Consider the following 19,185-nt stretch of genomic DNA (forward strand, 5'->3'; position numbering starts at 1 on the left):
CAACCCTCCCACCTCCCACAGTGCTGGGATTACAGGTGTGAGCCACCTGGAGCCACCACGCCCAGCCCAAACTTGCACTTCGTTCCTATCTTTTTTTTTCTCAGAATTTTCTGAATACTTTCAACTTGGGGTATTTGATTTGATTTAAATGGAAACTTACAGTTCCTGCTAGGGGTTCTGAAACAGGGGCCCTTGTGTTTCTCGGTGACCCAGGGATTGTCTTCAGGGGCTCCCGAGTGCCCAAAGGCCCTGATCATCATCCTGCCCCCGGGGGCATGCTTCCGGGCCAGAGTGGAGGCTGGTGGTGCTGTATGCGGGTAAGAAACAGACTCTGGAGGCCGACTGCTGGGAATCGCCTTCCAGCTCCTCGATGGCGAACCAGGCTGGGGACCAGGACCCAGGGGTTCACAGGCTCCCTGAGATGATTCTGGGTGCAGGTGCAGGGGCTGCTTTGGGCCACTGTTTGCTTCCCACCACCAGGGGGCAGGACTGTGGGTGAGTAGCACCCAGGAGCGCTGAGCTTGAACAAGGGATGCTCTTCTAATGCACCCACTGAGGGCATCATCTGCCAGCACACAGCCCACAAGGCCAAGCTAGAAGACTGGGTGCCTACCCCTGTTCAAAGTATTTCCCCAGAAGATTAGTAAATAGGAAAAGTTAAGTACTCAAGTGTTTAGAAGTTGCTTATTTAAAAGAGAAGCCTGGTAGGGATCCAGACTGTGGCTTCCCTCCAGCCAATCCCGGCTTCTACATACTATGAAGAGAAGATTCCCTTAGCCCTGGGCGAAAGTGACAAGAAGACAGACAGAGGCGAACCGTCAGAAGACTGGGGTTTGATCTTGGGTTAGTGATGAATGGCCTGGGGGACATCTTTCCTGCTGGCCCTCGGTAGAGAAGCGTGAGGCTGGGGTGGGGCTGGGTGACTTTGCAGGCCCCTGTCACCTCCTGGCAGTGTTTGCAATGCTGTGCCCTGAAGTTTTTGCCCCAATCCAGGAACCCACCTGCTGCCCTGATGGGATGCACCCTCAGCTGGGCCTCAGATTCTGGGCCGGCTGAAAGAGCTTGAGAATTCAGCTGGGAACCAAGGAGACCATCTGCACGGCACTGTTCTCTGTGTGGGAAACCTCCATGCCACTCAGCCAGACTCTGGAGCACTCAGTAGCAGGCAGCAAAGCCAAAGGTGTGCTACGTGCAGGTGGTTCCCATGATGCCGAGGTCAGAATGGACTTTCATTGGGTAGGTGTATTTTAATGTTACACAAGGAGATTAGCCCAAGAGTTTGGGTCTCCATTAAGAGTTTCGTCAAGGACAGAGCCACCCGTAAGGAGAGGGACAGTAGAATCTCTTGGAAGGAGAGAAGTCTTTGTGGATCCTGCAGGCAAAGACATGAACCGAGTGTGTTAAATGTTTAAAGAGGCAGCCATCCCCGCCAGCAGTGTTGCTCTGAGGATGTGTGCTAGTTTGATGAAGAATATTTAAAACAGTCCCAGAAGTACTCATTCCATGAAAAGGGGGGCCATCATTATTTTAAAACTGGAATGCTATGAAGTCAGCCCTGACAGTGATGTTGGGGGCGATGGGGAGTGCGCAGAGACGAGCTTCTCAAATGGCGATGAAAGTACAGTAGAGTGGAAGCAGGGGATTTATTTTTTATTATGCAGCTCTCGTCTCTAATCTGTACCTCAGATTTGTATGCCACAGGTTCAGCGGGCCTAGCAGCCTGGATAGGAGGCATCGAAGCCTACAGGGACTCGGGATTACTTGGATGGGATCAATATTTCCTCTCTGCTTGATGAAGGAGCCATTTGCATTGGCTCTGAAGGGCTTATAACTGCTCACCAGAGCCAGGCCTGCTGCTCTGGGATGAGACCAGAGGCAAGGCTGCCTGAGCTGGAACTGGAGAGGTGAAGGCAGACATCGCTGCTCCATCTTGCCCAAAATCCCTGCTGATACTTTTGAGATCAAGCTTCGTCTGAGAGGGACGAGCCCGTGGATGTACTTCAAAAGATCTCTGGCACACACCAGGGCCTCTATAAATGAGGTGTGGTTTGGTTTGGGGGTTCCAAACTCATCCTCTTTAAAGTCCCAGTCAGGGTGCCACTGACGCCTAAAAGGAAAGCCCCCAAGTCCCTGGACCCTTGAGTGTAGGCTGGCTGCAGACGGCCTTTAGGGGTGATACGCCCCCGCTGGCCACTCCACAGCCACCTACGGGATCCTTCTGAACACCCTGGTGGGGCACATGAGGTCCTTTTGGACCTGGGTCTCAGCCACATTCCCCTTTAGCACCCCCCCTTATGTGGCAGCAATTCTGGCTCCTGGAGGAATCCACCTCCCGCCCCAACACATTTTCCTGGCTGCACGTCTGCACTCAAGTGGCCCCTCTGCCTGGAATGCTCCTGTCAGGCTAAGCCCTTCTCACCCCCCAGGATTCTCAGCTCAGGTCTTCCCCATCCCAGCCCACCCCCTGGCTGGGGAAAGGTCCCTTGCCTGTACTCTCAGCAGCATCCTCTCACACCCCAGCTGCGCACTAGCCAGACCTGTGACCAGATGCCCCCAACCCCTAAGCTGTGCTCTCCTTGAGGCCACACTTGTCACATCTCCATCCTCCCTGGGCCTCCAAGAGGACCGTGGCACAGCACTGGTGCGGCTCACCTAGCAGGAGTCTGAATGAACGAGAGATAAAGTGGACAGGGGTGTACTTATTGATTTTCGGCCACTGGGGAAAGGGGAGCAGAGTGAGCGGGAAGGGAAGGAGTGGAGAAGGAGAGGTGGGCACTGCCCGGGAGTGGGGCCCGGGCCAACAGGGAAGCCCCAGGGTAGATGCGGGGAACTGTCCAGGGTCCTGACCGCATTCCGCTTCTGCCAAAGGCCTCAAGGCTGTGAGGAGACGCACAGGGTCTTTGACATTTCTCAGGATTAAGGAATTAAGGCTTTTCATTTAACGAAAAGAAAAAAAAATTCAGTGCTTTCCAGATGGTAAAACGTCAGTTTCTGTCACTGGTTGCCAGGAAAGTCCAAGCCCAAAGGCACCTGAATTGTTCTGCACCCACTTGGTGTGATATTATTTTCTGCAGGAACAGCCTTGCAGTCAGAGAAACATCCAAAGACATCTGGGCTCCCAGGAAAACACAGACAATACCACCTACTTCTCCATCAAACTTGAGGCAATGACCGGAGAAGAATGCAGACTGTAGAGCTGGGAGGGAGACCCGCCAAGAGGCAGCTCAGCTGCCAAGGCACCGGGTGCCCCAGCCACCCCTGCTCAGTGGGGGAAACAGGAAGGTGGGGCACAACACCTCAATCCGGTGCCTTCCGGAGATCACTGGTTGTGCCACTGGCCCTCCCAGGACCCTGGGGACCGATCCAGCTCCTAGACTCAGGATGCTACCTATATTAGCACTTCGGGGCCACCCACAGGGTGCTGCTGCATGGCTGTAGCTGTGGTACCTTAGGCTCTGCAGCTCACTTTTTGTGACCCTGAAAAAATGGGAAGGCAGACAATGCTTTGGTGGGGGTGGGTGGGTCTGTCATGGCAACTGGGTCTTGGGTTGACTTTACACATGACAGCTATATGCAAACCCAGGTCTGTCTGACTCCTGTACCTTGAGCCACCACATCTACTGTGGACATATGGGAAGTACAGACAGAAGGGGTGATCACTGAGGAAGAGGCATGCCGGAGGAAGCCTGGCCACAGGGGATGGAGGGAGAACTTTCTCAGGAGAAGAGTGTTGCCATTGACAGGCACTCCAGAAAAGTTGACTAGGTGTGGACTAGAAATTCACCTTACACTTCATACCTATGAATTCAACCTCACACCAAGTCTGTGGGGCAGGTACTGTCACGGCTCATGGTTCACTGCAGGCTTAACCTCCCACGCCCAAACCATCCTCCCACCTCAGCCTCCTGAGTAGCTGGGCCCACAGGCACGTGCCACTACACCCAGCTAATTTTTAAATATTTTTTATTTTTTGGGGAGATGGGATTTTGCCATGTTCCCCAGGCTGGTCTCAAACTCCTAGGATCAAGTGATCTGCCTGCCTCGGCCTCCCAGAGTGCTGGGATTACAGGTGTAACCCACGCACCCGGCTGTGTCTGTTTTACAGATGAGGAAAACTGAGGCAAGCGAATCCATACAGGAAATAAGTGGGGTAGCCGAGACCCGAGGACACAGCGAATGGCTCTTAGCCACTGTGCTATGTGGCCTCTGTCTGGGTTGGCTGCTGTGGGGAATGTGCTGGGAGGTCAGCCTGGGCTTAGAGAGCAGATGGGCGGGGGCCGTCTTGCATGCTGGCAGCCTGTGCGTGCAGCTTACAGCCTGCTGGGCTGAGGATAGAGGCCTGGTGAGTGCAAAGGTGGGTGGTCTTCCCAGAAGCAGTTATCAGATTCTGACCCGAGTACACTGCGGCCCGCACAACCCTTCAGGAAGAAATAAGCTGTAGAGATGACAGATGACGACTCTGTAACTCCTCTAATGGCAGAAAGCCACAGACCACTTCCAGGGCAATGCAGGATGCCCTAAGAAAGTCAAAAGGATGGGCCAGGCTTTCCTGGTTCAATTTTAGCCATAAAACTGGGTCCATGTGAGCACCTGGGCCATGTCCACACTCAGCAGGGGCTGAGGGAGCCTTGTGCAGGAAAGATGCTGGGGCAGCATAAGGGGAGAACAAATGATCAAATCTGTCCTGGGTTTAGATGCTTATGAATATTCAAACAAGATGGCAGTAAAAGGCTTTTTGGTGGTCGGGTTGAGCCTAACGACCCTCCCTGCGGCTCTCATCTCCCAGGGCCCCGCGCTGATGCTTCTGCTTGGCGAACTGGTCAATACAGTCCAGCTGTCAGCTGAGGGAGAGGCTGTCCTCAGGGTCCCCCTGGGACTGTCTGCCGCCCCTCCTTCCCTGAAGCCCGTCGCCAGCCCACCAGTGAGCTCACGCACACATCTCTCGGGCACACCACTCATCAGAGTCACGACAGGACTTTGTCTTGCTACACGAAGCTGCCCATTTCCCCTAGCACGAATGAAAGCTGTCCCCTCAGTTCTGTTTGGGATACACTTGTGAGGCAGCAGCAGAATGTACAGAGAGAGATGAAAATGACGCCACATTCTGTCTTTATAACATAAGTTCTCCCTGTTGGAAAAGGTTGATCACTTTTTAAGAAGCAGGAGGATGGTCAGAAGGCCGAGACCTGCAAAAGGCAGAAGGCCCTTCAATGACTCTTGGAGGCTGCTCCCAGCTGCAGAGTCCCTCGGTGTGGGGGCCTCACTGTGCAGGGCACCGAACAGAGGACAGGACTGAGATTTGGCCTGAGGTCTTAGAACTTGAGCTACAACCACAGCCTCTTCCAGGCCTTCGCCTGTGGCATTTGAAGAAAGGCTTTTGGAAGGAAATGAAGAGGAGGCTGGTAGGAGGAAATGTTAGAGATTGAAAATAACGTGGCCGGGCGCAGTGGCTCACGCCTGTAACCCAGCACTTTGGGAGGCCAAGGTGGGTGGATCATTTGAGGTCAGGAGTTCAAGACCAGCATGGCCAACATGGCAAAACCCTGCCTCTACTAAAAATACAAAAAAAAAAAAAAAAAAAAAATTAGTTGGGCGTGGTGGCACAAACCTGTAATCTCACCTACTTGAGAGGCTGAGGCAGGAGAACAGCTTGAACAGTGAGGCGAGACCACACCACTGCACTCCAGCCTAGGCAAAAGAGTGAGACCCCGTTTCAAATAAATAAATAAAATAACGTAATGACTGTTTATGGGGCCTCTGTAGTGGTGTGAAATGCGGCAGCAGCGCCACACGCCCAAATGAGGTGACAGCGCAGCCTGACTCAGAGGAGGGTGACGGTTCCCGTCCCTGTGGAATGACCCCATGGTGAAACAGTTTCCTTCCCTAGGAGTTGGAATGAGTGATAGGTTAGGAGTTTTGAACACTATTGGGGCTGGTAGTCAATCTATGCTAGGGACTCCACGTGCCCACCAATGCAATATCAGATGTCCACCCACTTTTCAGAGAACTGAGTATCCTAGGGTTGACTCAATCTCTTTTACTGAAAAGCACCTGGTGGGCACGGAGTAAACAGACCTTGACAAAGTTGGCCTCAGCTAGGGGCCAGTCTTGCATATTAAAAAGAATGAAGAGGCCGGGCGCGGTGGCTCATGCCTGTAATCCCAGCAGTTTGGGAGGCCCAGGTGGCCAGATTTTCTGAGGTCAGGAATTCAAGACCAGCCTGGCCAACATGGTGAAACCCCATTTCTACAAAAATACAAAAATTAGCTGGGCATGGTAGCACATGCCTTTAATCCCAGCTACTTGGGAGGCTGGGGCAGGAGAATCACTTGAACCTGGGAAGCGGAGGTTGCAGTGACTGAGAACGCATCACCGCACTCCGGCCTGGGCAACAGAGTGAGACTCTGTCTCAAAATAATTAAATAGATAAATAAATAATCAACGAATAAATGAACAAAGGAAAGAAGACGCAAGCGACATGAACAGAACATGACCAGAACATGACCCACCATGGACAATCCATTTGTTCACACCTAAAAGTTCAGATGGCATGGAACTGAAAGGGTTACTCGTCCCTCTGCAGTGACTGTGGACTGAGAGCTGGATATCCGTGGGCTGCTTTCATGCTCTGTCCCTTACCTCTGATGGGAAAACTGCAAAGCGTGTGCGGGTCCCTCCGGGCCCCTCTCTCGACGCCCCCCTGCTACCTGGGCAGGACACACACTCCACCTCTCTCTTCAGCCGCCCCAGCAGGACTTAATGCGGTGAGTAGCTGTCGGTCTGCTCTCATGCTCCCTAAATTGCTGGATGAAAATGCATACTGTTTTGAAATGAGGGGGTTAAGGATCAAAACAGTGGCTGCCCCTGCAGAGTTTAAATGTCAGAAAAATATGAACACGCTTGAAACCTTTCCTGGCTCTTTGTGATTCTGCCCTTTCAGATGGTCACCCCCCATCCCATTTCTAAGTCCCATTCTCTGAATCTACTCTGCTGGAGACTTGCTGGCTATAAAAAGCTTCTTCGCCCTAGGACCAAGTGCAAGGAGCCTCCAGGGACCACAGTAAATGATGGGAACCTGTTAGCTGCCACAGGCCCACAGCAAGCTGTCCCCAGCCCTCCGCCACTTCCACACTTGGGTAAGGGGTCTAATGAGGAAGAGTGAAAAGGGCTTGCTGATGGAGTGAACGCCTGCAGACAAAAGGAAGGCAGAATTTTGCTTCCTGTGGTGGGATTTGCTGCAGAAGCTCAGGTGCTCAGGCTGTAAGCCAGGTGGTGAGGCACCAGCCTGAGAGAATGTGACAGGGTCATGCTTCCATTCTCCTAGCTCCTAACATTGTTTACCAGAAATAAAAAGGTGAGTATCAGCTTGGTTTGGCTCTGCAAGGCAATCCCTGTCCCCTGCCACATTGAAGGAGAGACCTCGGAGGGCTTCCTCCCTTCCCAGCAGGCCCTCGTTCTGGGCTGGCCGCAGCTGCTTCTTCTGGGCAGGAAAACAGATCCAGCACAGTGACTGTGACCACATAATGAACGCCTAAGAGAGGGAGTTCTTGGGGTTCAGCCTCAGCGAGAGCAGGAGGAGAATTCCTCCACTAATGCCATGTGAGCTGCTGGGGGTGGCCCAGAACTCTCATCTCAGAGGTGGGCATAGCTGGGGCACCTCCCACTACTGTCAGGACACCTGGCCACTATCTTCAGCCTGAGCAAGCTCCTCATCTTGATGACCAAGGAGCCTCCTCCGGCACATCATGCTGCTCCCCAATGCACTTCACGCCAATGCTGCAGGCTGAGCTTTTCTGGATGATGCTGGGAACTAACCCCACTCTGGCCGATCGACTTGACTGGGTGCAAGCAGGCAGAGCAGGGTGGGAGCTGTCTGCTGCAATGCTCCCGAACAGCGTCTTTCTGGGAAACACTACAAGCAACATCAATCATGACGCCCCTTATATATAAGTGGGTGGAGAGGAGGAAGATTGAATCTTGAGAAACAACAAATCCTAAAAAGTGGAGTTTAGAAATGTGGCCACCGAATCCTTCTCTTTTGGTGGTTTAGGTTTGAAATACTTAATGTCACCCCACAAACTATGCCAGGCCTCTGAATCTGCAAAGGACGTGGTTCCACCTCTGCATGTAGGGCAGGGCCTGGCGGTGCCACGGGAAGGTCTACCTGCTGGCCACCGAGATGAACATGATGAACTAGGCACGGTGGGCCCTGCCCTGGATGGAAGTGACACCACGTGTGCTTCGTGCTTTCTATCGCCACCTTCCACAAGCTCAGTGATACAGAAACAAGATCCCAAACTCATTCTGCATGATGATGATTAGTGGAAAGCTTTATTGATAAAGGATTAAGCTTAATTCTGTACATTATTTTCCAATATGTTTCCTTCATTTGACAGCAAGTGGAAGACTTTTTAATAGGGAAGAGAGAGGACTCTCTAATTTAATTCTCACCTGTCCCTGTAAGAAAAGGACTTCAACATTATCTGCCATTAGCTGTAATCAGAGGGCACTACCACCTCTCCCAATTGTGGTTCTTTAATCTGGTGCAGGTCAATATCAGAGGTTAAGTTCACTTAACCTCTGATATAGTTAAAAACAGGTGAAAGGAGAGATGATAAAGGAATCTCAGAAAGGCTTCTGCACAAATACACATGATACGCCACTCACCAGTGAGATAAAATTCCCACCCCTTAGAATTCATCAATTTTTACTGCTTGAAATGTGTTATATAAACTAGAAGCAAGGAATTGGCGGGTGCTCTTAAATCTCTCCAACTAGACTAATATCAAATTTTAAACACTGCTTCAGAATGTGTTTGTAATTTTAAACAAATACAAAGAGTGCCTGGCAGGTTATTTTCAAGGGACGTAGGATAAAAATACAGCACTGTCTTTCTAAATCTATGCTTCACCAAATCTGTGTTTCACACATTTTATAACTTCCTAATAAACTTTCTGCTTGCATTCAAAAATACTTAATACTACAAGAACGTTTAAAAAAAAAAAAAAAAGGACACGCAAAAGTGAGCATGTGCAAGCCCCTCCCTCGTAAAGGGTATTGGAATGGAAATGGGACCATTGTTAAGTAGTGGGTTATGGGCCCTCCAGAAGTCATCACTGGCCTTTTGTGGAGCCAGGAGAAGGGAGCTCCTGGCAATACCACAGAAGACGTGAAGATAAGGACCACGTTGAGGGAAAAACCAACTGCAAGATACAGATTATGAGTGGTGTTCTTTCACCCAGAATGTTTTTCAACCAGCTGCTGGGGAAAAACGACAAGGACAGTCAGCATGGAAGATGTCTGCATCAAAGGCCGAGACTTTCTGCATGCGAAGCAAGTAAACACCTCCAGTGTGGTGACTTAGCTAAGCACACTAAGATGAGAAGTGCAGCTCCCTGCACTAAAGCCTACACAAGCACCTCCTTCTCTCCTTTACGCTCCAGACCCAGGAAGTGGGGAGAAAAATGGGGTGGCAAGGAGAGGAGAAGCGAGGGAGGCTGTTTTCTCCATTACATTTCTAGGGAGCTCAGTTGGGTAAAGGGGTGTTAGAAGAGTCAAGCTATGATTTTCTTCATTAAATAAACTGTATTTTAGAGCAGTTTTAGATTTACAGAAAAGCTGCACACATGGGACAGTTCCCATGTCCCTCACCCTGTTTCCCCACTGTTCACACCTTCCATTACTATGGTACATCTGTCACAACGAAGACACCAACCCTGGTTACTCGCTAACAACCGAACTCCAACTTTTATTTGGATTTCACCAGTTTTTCCATTAGTAACCTCTTTCTTTCTTTCTTTAGACATAGTCTTGCTCTGTCACCCAGGCTGGGGTGCAATGTGGCGCAATCTCAGCTCCCTATAACCTCTGCCTCCTGAGTAGCTAGGATTACAGGCACCCACCATGACGCCTGGCTAATTTTTGTACTTTTAGTAGAGACGACATTTCACCATGTTGGCCAGGCTGGTCTTGAACTCCTGACCTTGTGATCCACCCACCCTGGCCTCCCAAAGTGCTGGGATTATAGGCATGAGCCACTGCGCCCTGCCCCATTAGTAACCTCTTTCTGTTTCAGGATCCAATCCAGGGTAGTACACTGCATTTAGCTGTGATAAGATCATGAATCTGTAATGCTTATATAGGTTCCCTAAATGGGTAGTTTGCAGCCTCAGACTAGGCTCCCCTAATCCTAGGCACCTGTCCTCTGCCTACCCCTTATCATCAAAAAATGGGCCCGGGGGCACTGTGAATTGACATACAGTAAACACCACTAGAGGGTGGTCCATGATGCCCCTCTGACACACTAAGTCCTATGCTCACTGCCTAATGCACACTAGATTTTCTTCTGAGGTGAAATGTTTTAGAACCAAACAGAGGTAGTGATTATACACTACTACGAAGGCACTTAAAGCCAAGGAATTGTTCACTTTAAAACGGTTAATTTCATGTTATGCGAATTTCACCTCAATCTACAAAAAGTCCTGTGCTTCTGCTGGCACACTGTGGCTACAGGCATTCTTCATTGTGGGGATAACTTTGACCAAGCTTTCAAAATCACATCCCCACTGTGTCAATGCCGTCAGCCGTTTCTCACTGAATTAAGGATAAAATCTGAATTCTGCACCAGAGCCTAGAGGCACCTCCTTGACCTGAGCCCTGCCTTCTACCTCCACTTTGCCCCCCTTCACATGGCTGGCTCTCCTTCTCACGCTGCCTGCCTCAGTTTCCCCTATAAAGGCTTCTTCTGACTAGCCTAAGCGGAAGCAGACCCCCTGCTGTTCCAGGCCACAGCCCCCGGTTGACCACCTGGAGTTAGGCTTCCTTGCCCGTCCGAGTTCCCTCTGTGGCCCTGGCACCTAGCACAGTGCCTGGCATATGACAAAGGGGCTCAGTGGATACCTGTTTTTTGTTTGTTTTGAAACAGAGTCTTGCTCTGTTACCCAGGCTGGAGTGCAATGGTGCAATCTCTGCTCACTGCAACCTCTGCCTCTTGGGTTCAAGCAATTCTCCTGCCTCAGCCTCCCAAGTAGCTGGGATTATAGGCGCCCACCACCATGCCCAGCTAATTTTAGATTTTTAGTACAGACAGGGTTTTGCCATGTTGGCCAGGCTGGTCTTGAACTCCTGACCTCAGGTGATCTGCCTGCCTTGGCCTCTCAAAGTGCTGGAGAGTGGATACCTGCTGTTGAGCTGGATGAGGGAATTAATGAGATGATGATCAACTTTCTCTTATTTCACCACTGGACGAGACCAGAGACCGAAGACGGATGGGAAGAGAAGCAGCCGGCTGCTGCCCTGCAGGGAGCTGGCCCTGAGTGCTGTGGGGACTGGTGGGGTGGGGTGGAGGGTGGAAGGCAGAATTCTCATTGGCCACAGGGCCTGAGTTGGTCCAGGGAAGGCCCCTGCACTGTCAGAAGCTGGGGAAATGAATTTCCTCTGGTCGCTTTTCATTTTGTCTGACATTTCCCACAACAGTTTTTCATAAGGAAGCCCAGTATCTGAAAAAGGTAGTGTCCCCAGAGCATAAAGTGGGAAAGGGGCAGGGTGAGAAAGTGCCAGCCTGCCGCCTTGGCCCATCCCTAGGGTACCGGTGGAGGCCGCTTGAGCTCTCCGAAACCGAGTTTTAAAGCTAGGTTTCTCAGAATCCAGCTTCTGGAACATCTCAAAAACCTATGCTTTTCTTAAGGTATAATTTATATACAGTAAAACTGCCCCTTGGTAGTAATACAGTTCTGAGTTTTGACAAACATGTACAGTTGTGTAACACCACCACAATTAAGACACAGAATACTCCCACCACCCCATGTTCCCTTGTGCCCCTTCGGGGTCAATCCCCTGTATCCACCCCTAGGCAACCACTGATCTGATTTCTGTTCCTAAGGTTTTGTTTTCTTCCAGAATGTCATATACATAGAATCAGATAGTGAGCATTCTTTTCTGTCTGGCTTTTTTTCACTTTTTTAAAAGCCTCTGATTTGAGACCAATGTTTAAATCTCAAAGCATTCAAGTTTTCCTAATGCTTCTTGAGTAAGAAGCAAAAAGTAAAACTTACCTTCTGGAATACTTGATAGTTGGATTTGGACCATATGTCAAGCTGAGGGGGAAAGGAGAGAAAAATCATTAGCATCAGTCTTAAAATTCGAGACTTCAAGAAATAATATTGTAACTACTGTTAACCCTTCTCACCACGGCTCTTGCATTTCTCAATGCCAAGGTCAATGCTGCCTCAGGTCCTTTGCACTTGCTGTGCCCTTTCCCTGACTTGTTTTTCCCATAAACCCTTAGATGGCTCTTCGTATGCTCCCTTTAGCTCAAACGTCGCCTCACTGGAGAAGCATTTCACAGTTACCTTTTCAAAACAGTCTCTCCAGTACCTGGTAACTTGATTCTCTTCACTTTTTTTTTTTTTTTTTTGAGGTGGAGTCTGGCTCTGTCACCCAGGCTGGAGTACAGTGGTGCGATCTTGGCTCACTGCAACCTGCACCTCCTGGGTTCAAAAGATTCTCCTGCCTCAGTCTCCAGAGTAGCTGGGACTCCAGGTGCCTGCCACCGCACCTGGTTAATTTTTGCATTTTTAGCGGAATGGGGTTTCACTATGTTGGCCAGGCTAGTCTCAAACTCCTGACTTTAGGTGATCTGCCCTCCTCTGAATTCCAAAGTACTGGGATTACAGACATGAGCCACTACACCAGTCCCTCTTTACCATTTCAAAATTTAAAGTTTTCGTAACATTTAAAACTGCCCGAAGCTCCATGATTTCTTTGTTTGCTTGTTTCCTGCCTGACTTGCCCGCAGGATGGAAGTTCAGTGACCACAGGAGGCCTGACTTCCTTCCTACTGCGTCCCCAGGTCCAGAAAGGGGGCCTAGCATTTCACAGGCATCAGTAGGTGTTTTCTGAGTGGAGGAAAGCTGGCACCATCCAGCTGCTGAGCACCTGTTCCATGCCACGCACCACACTAGGCCCTTCACTCACACACTTGTGTAATCCCCAGGACTGGCTCTTGTGGCTGGTCGCAGGAACAATCACACTCTCCAGATGGGGAGACAACAGCTCAGAGCTGTTCCTCAGCCCAAGGCTATCTGGTGAGACATCTTACAAATGGCCTCGGCTGGTGGTGCTCAAATCCTGGCTGGGCATCAGAAGCCCCTGGGGAAGCTTTTGTTTTTTAATATACAGATTGCTCAGTCCCTCCCTAGAATGTCTGAATCAGTGGCTGGAGTGGGCCCAAGAGCCTGTTCCATTGTTTCGTAGCCCCTGCTCCCAAGCGTAAATGTGATGCCTGGCTGGTCAAGAGCCCCTGCTCTAGGGCACCCCTAGTTGACAAATGAGGAAGCCGGAGGAGGTCTGAGAATGTGGGGAGGACTCAGAGTAAACCCAGGCCAGTCCTCCTCTGGCTACACTTGGTCACACACAGGGTACTTCAGTAGCTCATTCTAACCAAAACCATTTTGGTTTTTACTGGTTTGCATGATATACCAAATCAATGCCTTCTGACTGTTTCAAGAGTTTAGAACAAATTAAGCATGGCAAAAATAGAACTACCCCCAATACAGTGCTGAGAGAGACAGCTCAAGGGCAATGAGCAAATGAGAACGCTGGTGTTCCGTAGATGCTAAAAAGTTGACTTTAATATATGGGTTCAAGAGCTGAGTGAATGGAGCACCTGGTCAAAGGGCCTCTGGGAACCTGCCTTTGGGGCTGGCCAACGGTTAAGTAGGACCCTGGGCCATGGCGATTTAGGGCTGTATGTGTTGTGTGATTGATTTTGGAGCATCAGAAAGCACTGAGAAGCAGTCGAATGGCAAATATCCTTTAAGAAGACAGGCCATGATGTGTTGCATTTGACCCAGGACACTCCAGAGCTCCGTGTCTATTCTGTGGAAGACACTGAAACCTGGCTTTCTGAAAACAGTGCTTGGAAATGAAAAGCAGGGCTGTAAACACCCATATTCATTTAGTTCTCCTGGCTTTTCCCTGTTCACAATCAGTTTCATGAAAATTTCACTGTGTTTGAAAACTTTTAGGATAGTAGAGAAGGTTAAGATGATTCTGAGGAGGCCACTCTGTACTTCTGTAGGACTCCTGCTGGAGAGGGGAGAGGTTTAGTTCATCCAACTCCAGGACAAATAATGGAGGTGCTTTCACTGATCAAGCATTCATTCATTCAATCAAAAAAATGAACCTCATGTTCACCCACTTCTCTCTACACCCACTGCCTGCACCATCTCCTTCTTGGATTGCCACAAAAGCCCTCAACAGCTCACCTTCCTCCCACTCTGGCTAAACTGCCCTTCAGAAAGGTGGTGTCAATTGCCTGTCAGTGCCCCTCACTTAAATCACTGGATAGAGTAAGAATTTTAAAGATCTTTCAGTGTTGGAATTCTAGTTTGACAGCTCAACAATTCGCAAGGGGAAAAGTGACATGTTACCTCCAGATAACTCTGAAGGAAACCTCAAAAGAAACATATGAAATTAATTCCCCACGTTACCAATTCTGTTGAAGAAAACTACTGTTGGGCAGCTGGTCATGTTTGGAGGATAAATCAGGTTCATGCTACTTTCTCAGCGCAGTTTAGCCCAGGGCTTAACAAATGCACCATTTAAAGATTATTCAGGGGTTGCAGGATGAATAAGAATGACTTTTGCATCTTTTAGTTGTACGAAAATCACTGCCAAGATGACAGGGAGAAGCCAAAGCTTCTAAGTCTCAATTTTAGGAAGAGGAACATCGATGTCTGAACTTGGAACTAATATAGTTCTCCTTCCATTCTGAGCCCACAGCTGTTTCTTCTGAAGTTCTCACTGTTTACCCTTCCTGCCTGCTTACATCATACATAAGCAGACCAAGACATAAACACAGAGCTGAGAAAAACAGAGAAGAAGACTCTGCTAGATTAAAAAGTTATAGTTTTTATTTAAAAGATAAACATATTTAAAAATCCTTTGGTATCTGCAACATGTTTTAATTTTTAAAAATCTAGAGAAAAATGCGCAGAGGTTTAATGAAAACATGGCCACTCCAGCCTAATTATGGATTCTCAAAACACACCACATTTATTCAAAGTGAGGACGATGCTCTTTTTGAAAGGTTTAAATATATTATTCAGGACCCTAGGGAAAAGCTCCTACCATCTGGGACAGAAGGACCTCAGACAATACAGTCTGTTTACCTGGCGCTCATGGGTGAGAAAGGGAAGCCTTAACAATAGGGCCCTCTTTTGCTAGGTGTGCACAGCAGGTGGCTCATACTTGATTTTCTGCTAGATTTGTGCCAAAGAAAGCCACTGAAATGAGCATTTTGAAGTCGATGTTCTGCCTCTCTCAGGGCCAGGAAGATTTCAGAAATTTATTTCAGGGAGCCAGGACTGATCCAAGTGAATATTTATTAGCTTCAGCTTATTTGCTGCAGAGGCAGACGTGGCTACCAATTCTTTGCTGGCTGCAATATTCAAAAAAGGAGCATTCTGGAAGCTGCAAACCTTCAGCCTGATGAACGAGAAATTATTCTTAACTATAGTGACAGGAAAAAGAAAGTGAAGCACCCTTCAGTATTCTGAGCAAGCGTTAGAAAGATCTGAACACAAAAGTCAACCTTGTGGGTGATTGGTGGCTGAGCCTGCAGTCTCCAGAGCAGCCTCCTGGCCTCTGGGGATTGGAGTAAGTATTTTAAGGGTGGGGGTGTGGTCTTTCTCAGGTGAAATGAAAAGAAACCCTGCAGATGACCCGCTGCTTTAGCACAGACACATCGGTTCTCAGGGCAAACACCAGGATATCAAAAGACCTCTCGATACACAGGAAGAACTGGTGAAAATGGTGACAAATCAAAATTATTCACTGAAAAGAACAATCAGAATGACCCAACATCAGCAGGTAGGTGATTCTATCAGCAATGCGGACCACCACCACCACCACCACCTCTATCATAACCAGCAAGGGCAGATGCCATTTACTTATGATGACGACGATGATGTATTCGGCCTGCACTTTACCTGCATTATCTTTTAAAATCCTTTTGGCAATAACGTGAGGTTGATAAAATCATTTCCAATTCACAGATGAGGGCACTGAGGCTCAGGGAAGTTAGGTAACTTGTCCGACACCACACAGTTAATGCGAGGTGGGGATTCCAAACCAGGTCTGTGTGCAGAAGCCCAGCTCTTACCCTGGAGGAAGAGACTGCCTTCCAGCTAGACAGCAGGCGGGATGCCGGGGCTGCGCGCTCTCTAAGCTGCCACTCGTGCGGCTCTTCTGGGAGCACAGCTCTGCTTTGAGGCCTGCTGCTGTGGCAACCGCTGCCGCTAAAATTCATTTAACAGCAAGCGAACATTTTGGCAGCTTATCAGAAAGTTATCAATTCCGTACTTCATTTCAAAAAACAGTGGAATTGATTTTAAATTATCTAAATAAAACTCAGAAGCCACATAAGGTTTCAACGTTTAGAACCTTTATTTAGTAGCTTCATCTTGCAAGGTCAACAGGTGATAGGCTTTGATAGGCCTATCAGTTTGGGTAGAATGCTGCAAACCAGCAGTGGCGATGGGTTTCTCCATGGCTACCCACGTTTTCAAAACTATAAACTTCTATGTGGTCACCTTCTCAAATCTGTCCACCCCCCTCAGAGGATGAAAGAGTGAACAAGAGCCTCGCCCAAGAACACAGCGTTACAGGTCTATTGCTCCTCAACTGTTCATTCTCAATCAGGACATGCATTTGTCACCAAAAACTGCTGAAAGCACAATTTCAGGGCACCCTCTGCATATGAATTAAACTGGATTCCCCTTTCCCTGGCTTTCACCCTTCCCCCTGGAAGTAACAAGAGGCCATTTTTCTGAAGGTCGTCTGAACAATTTCAAAGGCTATAACAAATCAAAATGTTCCCTGCATCTGATATCAAACAGGGCTGATGCCAACACTTATTAGAGAAATCAGATTCAGCTCCCCACCCCCTCGACCCATATGCACACACACAGCCAACTTTGAAGTGGGAAGAATGCGGGGATCAGAAATTACCCTGGAGACAGCTCTTGCTGTCTTTGAAGGTTTCCTTTGATACCACCATTTCTCTTCCTCTCTTATGCTCGGAGGCTAAAAGCTGCCTTTTTTTTATTGATATGGGGTAATTAATGAAGCTATAGCATTAACATAACCTAAATCCCCTAATAAGATAAATTCAACTGAGACACATATTTTTTCGGTTAAGTCTGACTGGTATAAAATCAGGACAATGGCCAGGTATTCATCTTAAATCCTGCCTTCTAACATGCTGAGTCATGGCTCTTGCTACTCCCTGATTGCAATGAATAAGGGGTTGGTAAGTCTGAAAAGCATTTTTATTTTATTAGAGGAATCAGGCTATTGGTCCTTGGTAACAAAAATATGCATCATGGTTAAAGAGACAGGCTGCTAGGGTCGTGGTGGTGGTTGTTATTAGCCAAGTGCAAAGTGACAGCCTTGCTGGGATGGATTCTGAGGGGAGAGAACCTGCAAGGTCTGCAAGTTAGGGGTGGTGCTGGGCCACTACAGTAGCAATAAGGATAATGAAACTTTTTCGAATGTGCTGGTTGCTTTGGGCTTGGAGGACACAGACAGACAACCGCAGAGGCAGGAGTTAAGCCCATAGGAGGCTTCCTGAGCCACACCCAGGGCCTCTGCGGCTGCGCTCCAGCAGACTGCAGCAAAACATCCCCCTGCAGCCACCGAGGCACCAACTCAGCAAACGCAGGGCTGCGTCCTGGGAACAGCAACGTTTCCAGCAAGAACGTGCTCTTGTAGAACACACGTCAGGCCCGGATGGCCCCTTCCAGATGCCACAGTTCATTTGGGATGTGCCAGACAATTCAACATATTAATTGCACTAATGCCTAGATTGTATATAAATAAAGTATACACACAGAGTACTGAAAATAGAACACTAATAATGTCTGCATGGTTTATTTTTATCATTGGTGAAGTGCTCGGAAAAAAAAGAAGGGGCTAATCAAATTGGCTAGGATTAGATTCTGGGCGGAGCAGTCATTTGAGAGCTTCTCTACCAAATGTGGTCAGTGTGTCCTCAAAATAACAAAGGGGCTTGGTTCTCTCTGCCTTGTAATGTCCAGTTTTAGGATCCCTGCTTACTGCTTGGGCCAACGCATACAGATGAAAAGGGCGACACAAGGCTCCCTGTCCCACCACATTTCTGATGTCAGTCAGGGTCCCAAATGCACAGCCACTTTCCTTCTGAGGAAGAGAAGCCACGCTCATCTCTCATCAGGAGGGCCCGATGTTGCCCTTTCCTCGCGTCTCCTCTATCCTTGGACTTATTTGCGACTTCAATTCCTGCTGCTCCTGTTAGTTCCATTTCTCATTTTTGATTCTCCACTTTCCATTCCAGGTTAAGCATTTTCATATCCCAAGCAGGCTTTTTCATCATCCCCTCCCAGTCAGGACTGGGCTCCTACTGTGCTCCTGGCACAGAAGTGCACCCTGGAGACAGAGTCACAGGATGGAGCCTGTGCCCTTGAGGAGCTCCTGGCATATGCAGGATTGAGATCTGGCCCCATGTAGCTGTGGGCAACCTACCCATTCTAGGTCTCAGTTTCCTCATGTGTACAATGAGTCTTAGAGCAGCGCCTGTGTTATGATGCTGTGGGGAGGATGCGATGGCCACCGTGGGCAACGTTCGCTTTGTGCAGTGCCAACCTGACCCATGTGTGCCAGTCAGTATTTTTATTAATTGCAAGATAGACATGTAAATGATCATGCTGCAGTAATTGCAGTACTAGTATAAGATTGTTCTGAATTCTATGGGTATGTGGATAACGATGGTGACTCCATGCTGTAAGGAGAGGCAAACCCTGGTCTGCCATCTCCAGAGCCCATGCTCATAAGCAAAGAGGCTCTTGGGAAAATGAGGACAAGATGGGAAGGAAGATGGCATTCAGCCAGTGTAAAGGGAAGAGTAAAACTCTGTCAGGTGGACTAGCAGGGATCCCAGGACGAAGGGTACTGAACGTGCACATATGTGAAAGGGTCTGGCATGTCCTGGGAGCTACAGGGAGCACATGTGGCAGGAGATAAGATGAGGTGTGTGTAGAGAATGACGGCAGATGAGATGAGAAAGGAGGGCAGGGGCAACGTCATGAGGCATTTAGATGCCTTGCAGAGGAGTCTGGATTTTATCTTACGAGCCAGAGTTTTCAG

General features: G+C 48.8%; 1 protein-coding gene and 1 long non-coding RNA gene across 3 annotated transcripts in view; both read right to left on the bottom strand.

The window, feature by feature from the left end:
- The window catches only part of MED27 (mediator complex subunit 27), a 215,960-nt gene that overhangs the window by 12,358 nt on the left and 184,417 nt on the right, over positions 1 to 19,185 (bottom strand). The window contains exons 6-7 of one of the 2 annotated variants that reach the window (XM_032257666.1): positions 12,054 to 12,095; positions 8,310 to 8,457 (exon numbers count right to left, since the gene is read on the bottom strand). In XM_032257666.1, the coding sequence (XP_032113557.1) occupies positions 8,386 to 8,457; positions 12,054 to 12,095 (114 nt within the window). In that variant the 3' untranslated portion in view covers positions 8,310 to 8,385. Of the gene's footprint in view, positions 1 to 8,309; positions 8,458 to 12,053; positions 12,096 to 19,185 lie in introns of those variants that run through there. The other variant, XM_032257665.1, reaches the window with a different exon arrangement.
- LOC116536011 lies at positions 91 to 3,933 on the bottom strand. The gene is made up of 2 exons (XR_004262432.1): positions 3,622 to 3,933; positions 91 to 3,322 (listed from the first exon to the last, which is right to left on the bottom strand). It is a non-coding gene; the product is annotated as an uncharacterized LOC116536011 (long non-coding RNA).

The sequence above is a fragment of the Sapajus apella genome, unplaced genomic scaffold (genome assembly GCF_009761245.1).
Source record: "Sapajus apella isolate SASKATOON/1434 unplaced genomic scaffold, GSC_monkey_1.0 scaffold97, whole genome shotgun sequence".
NCBI classification, from domain to species: domain Eukaryota; kingdom Metazoa; phylum Chordata; class Mammalia; order Primates; family Cebidae; genus Sapajus; species Sapajus apella.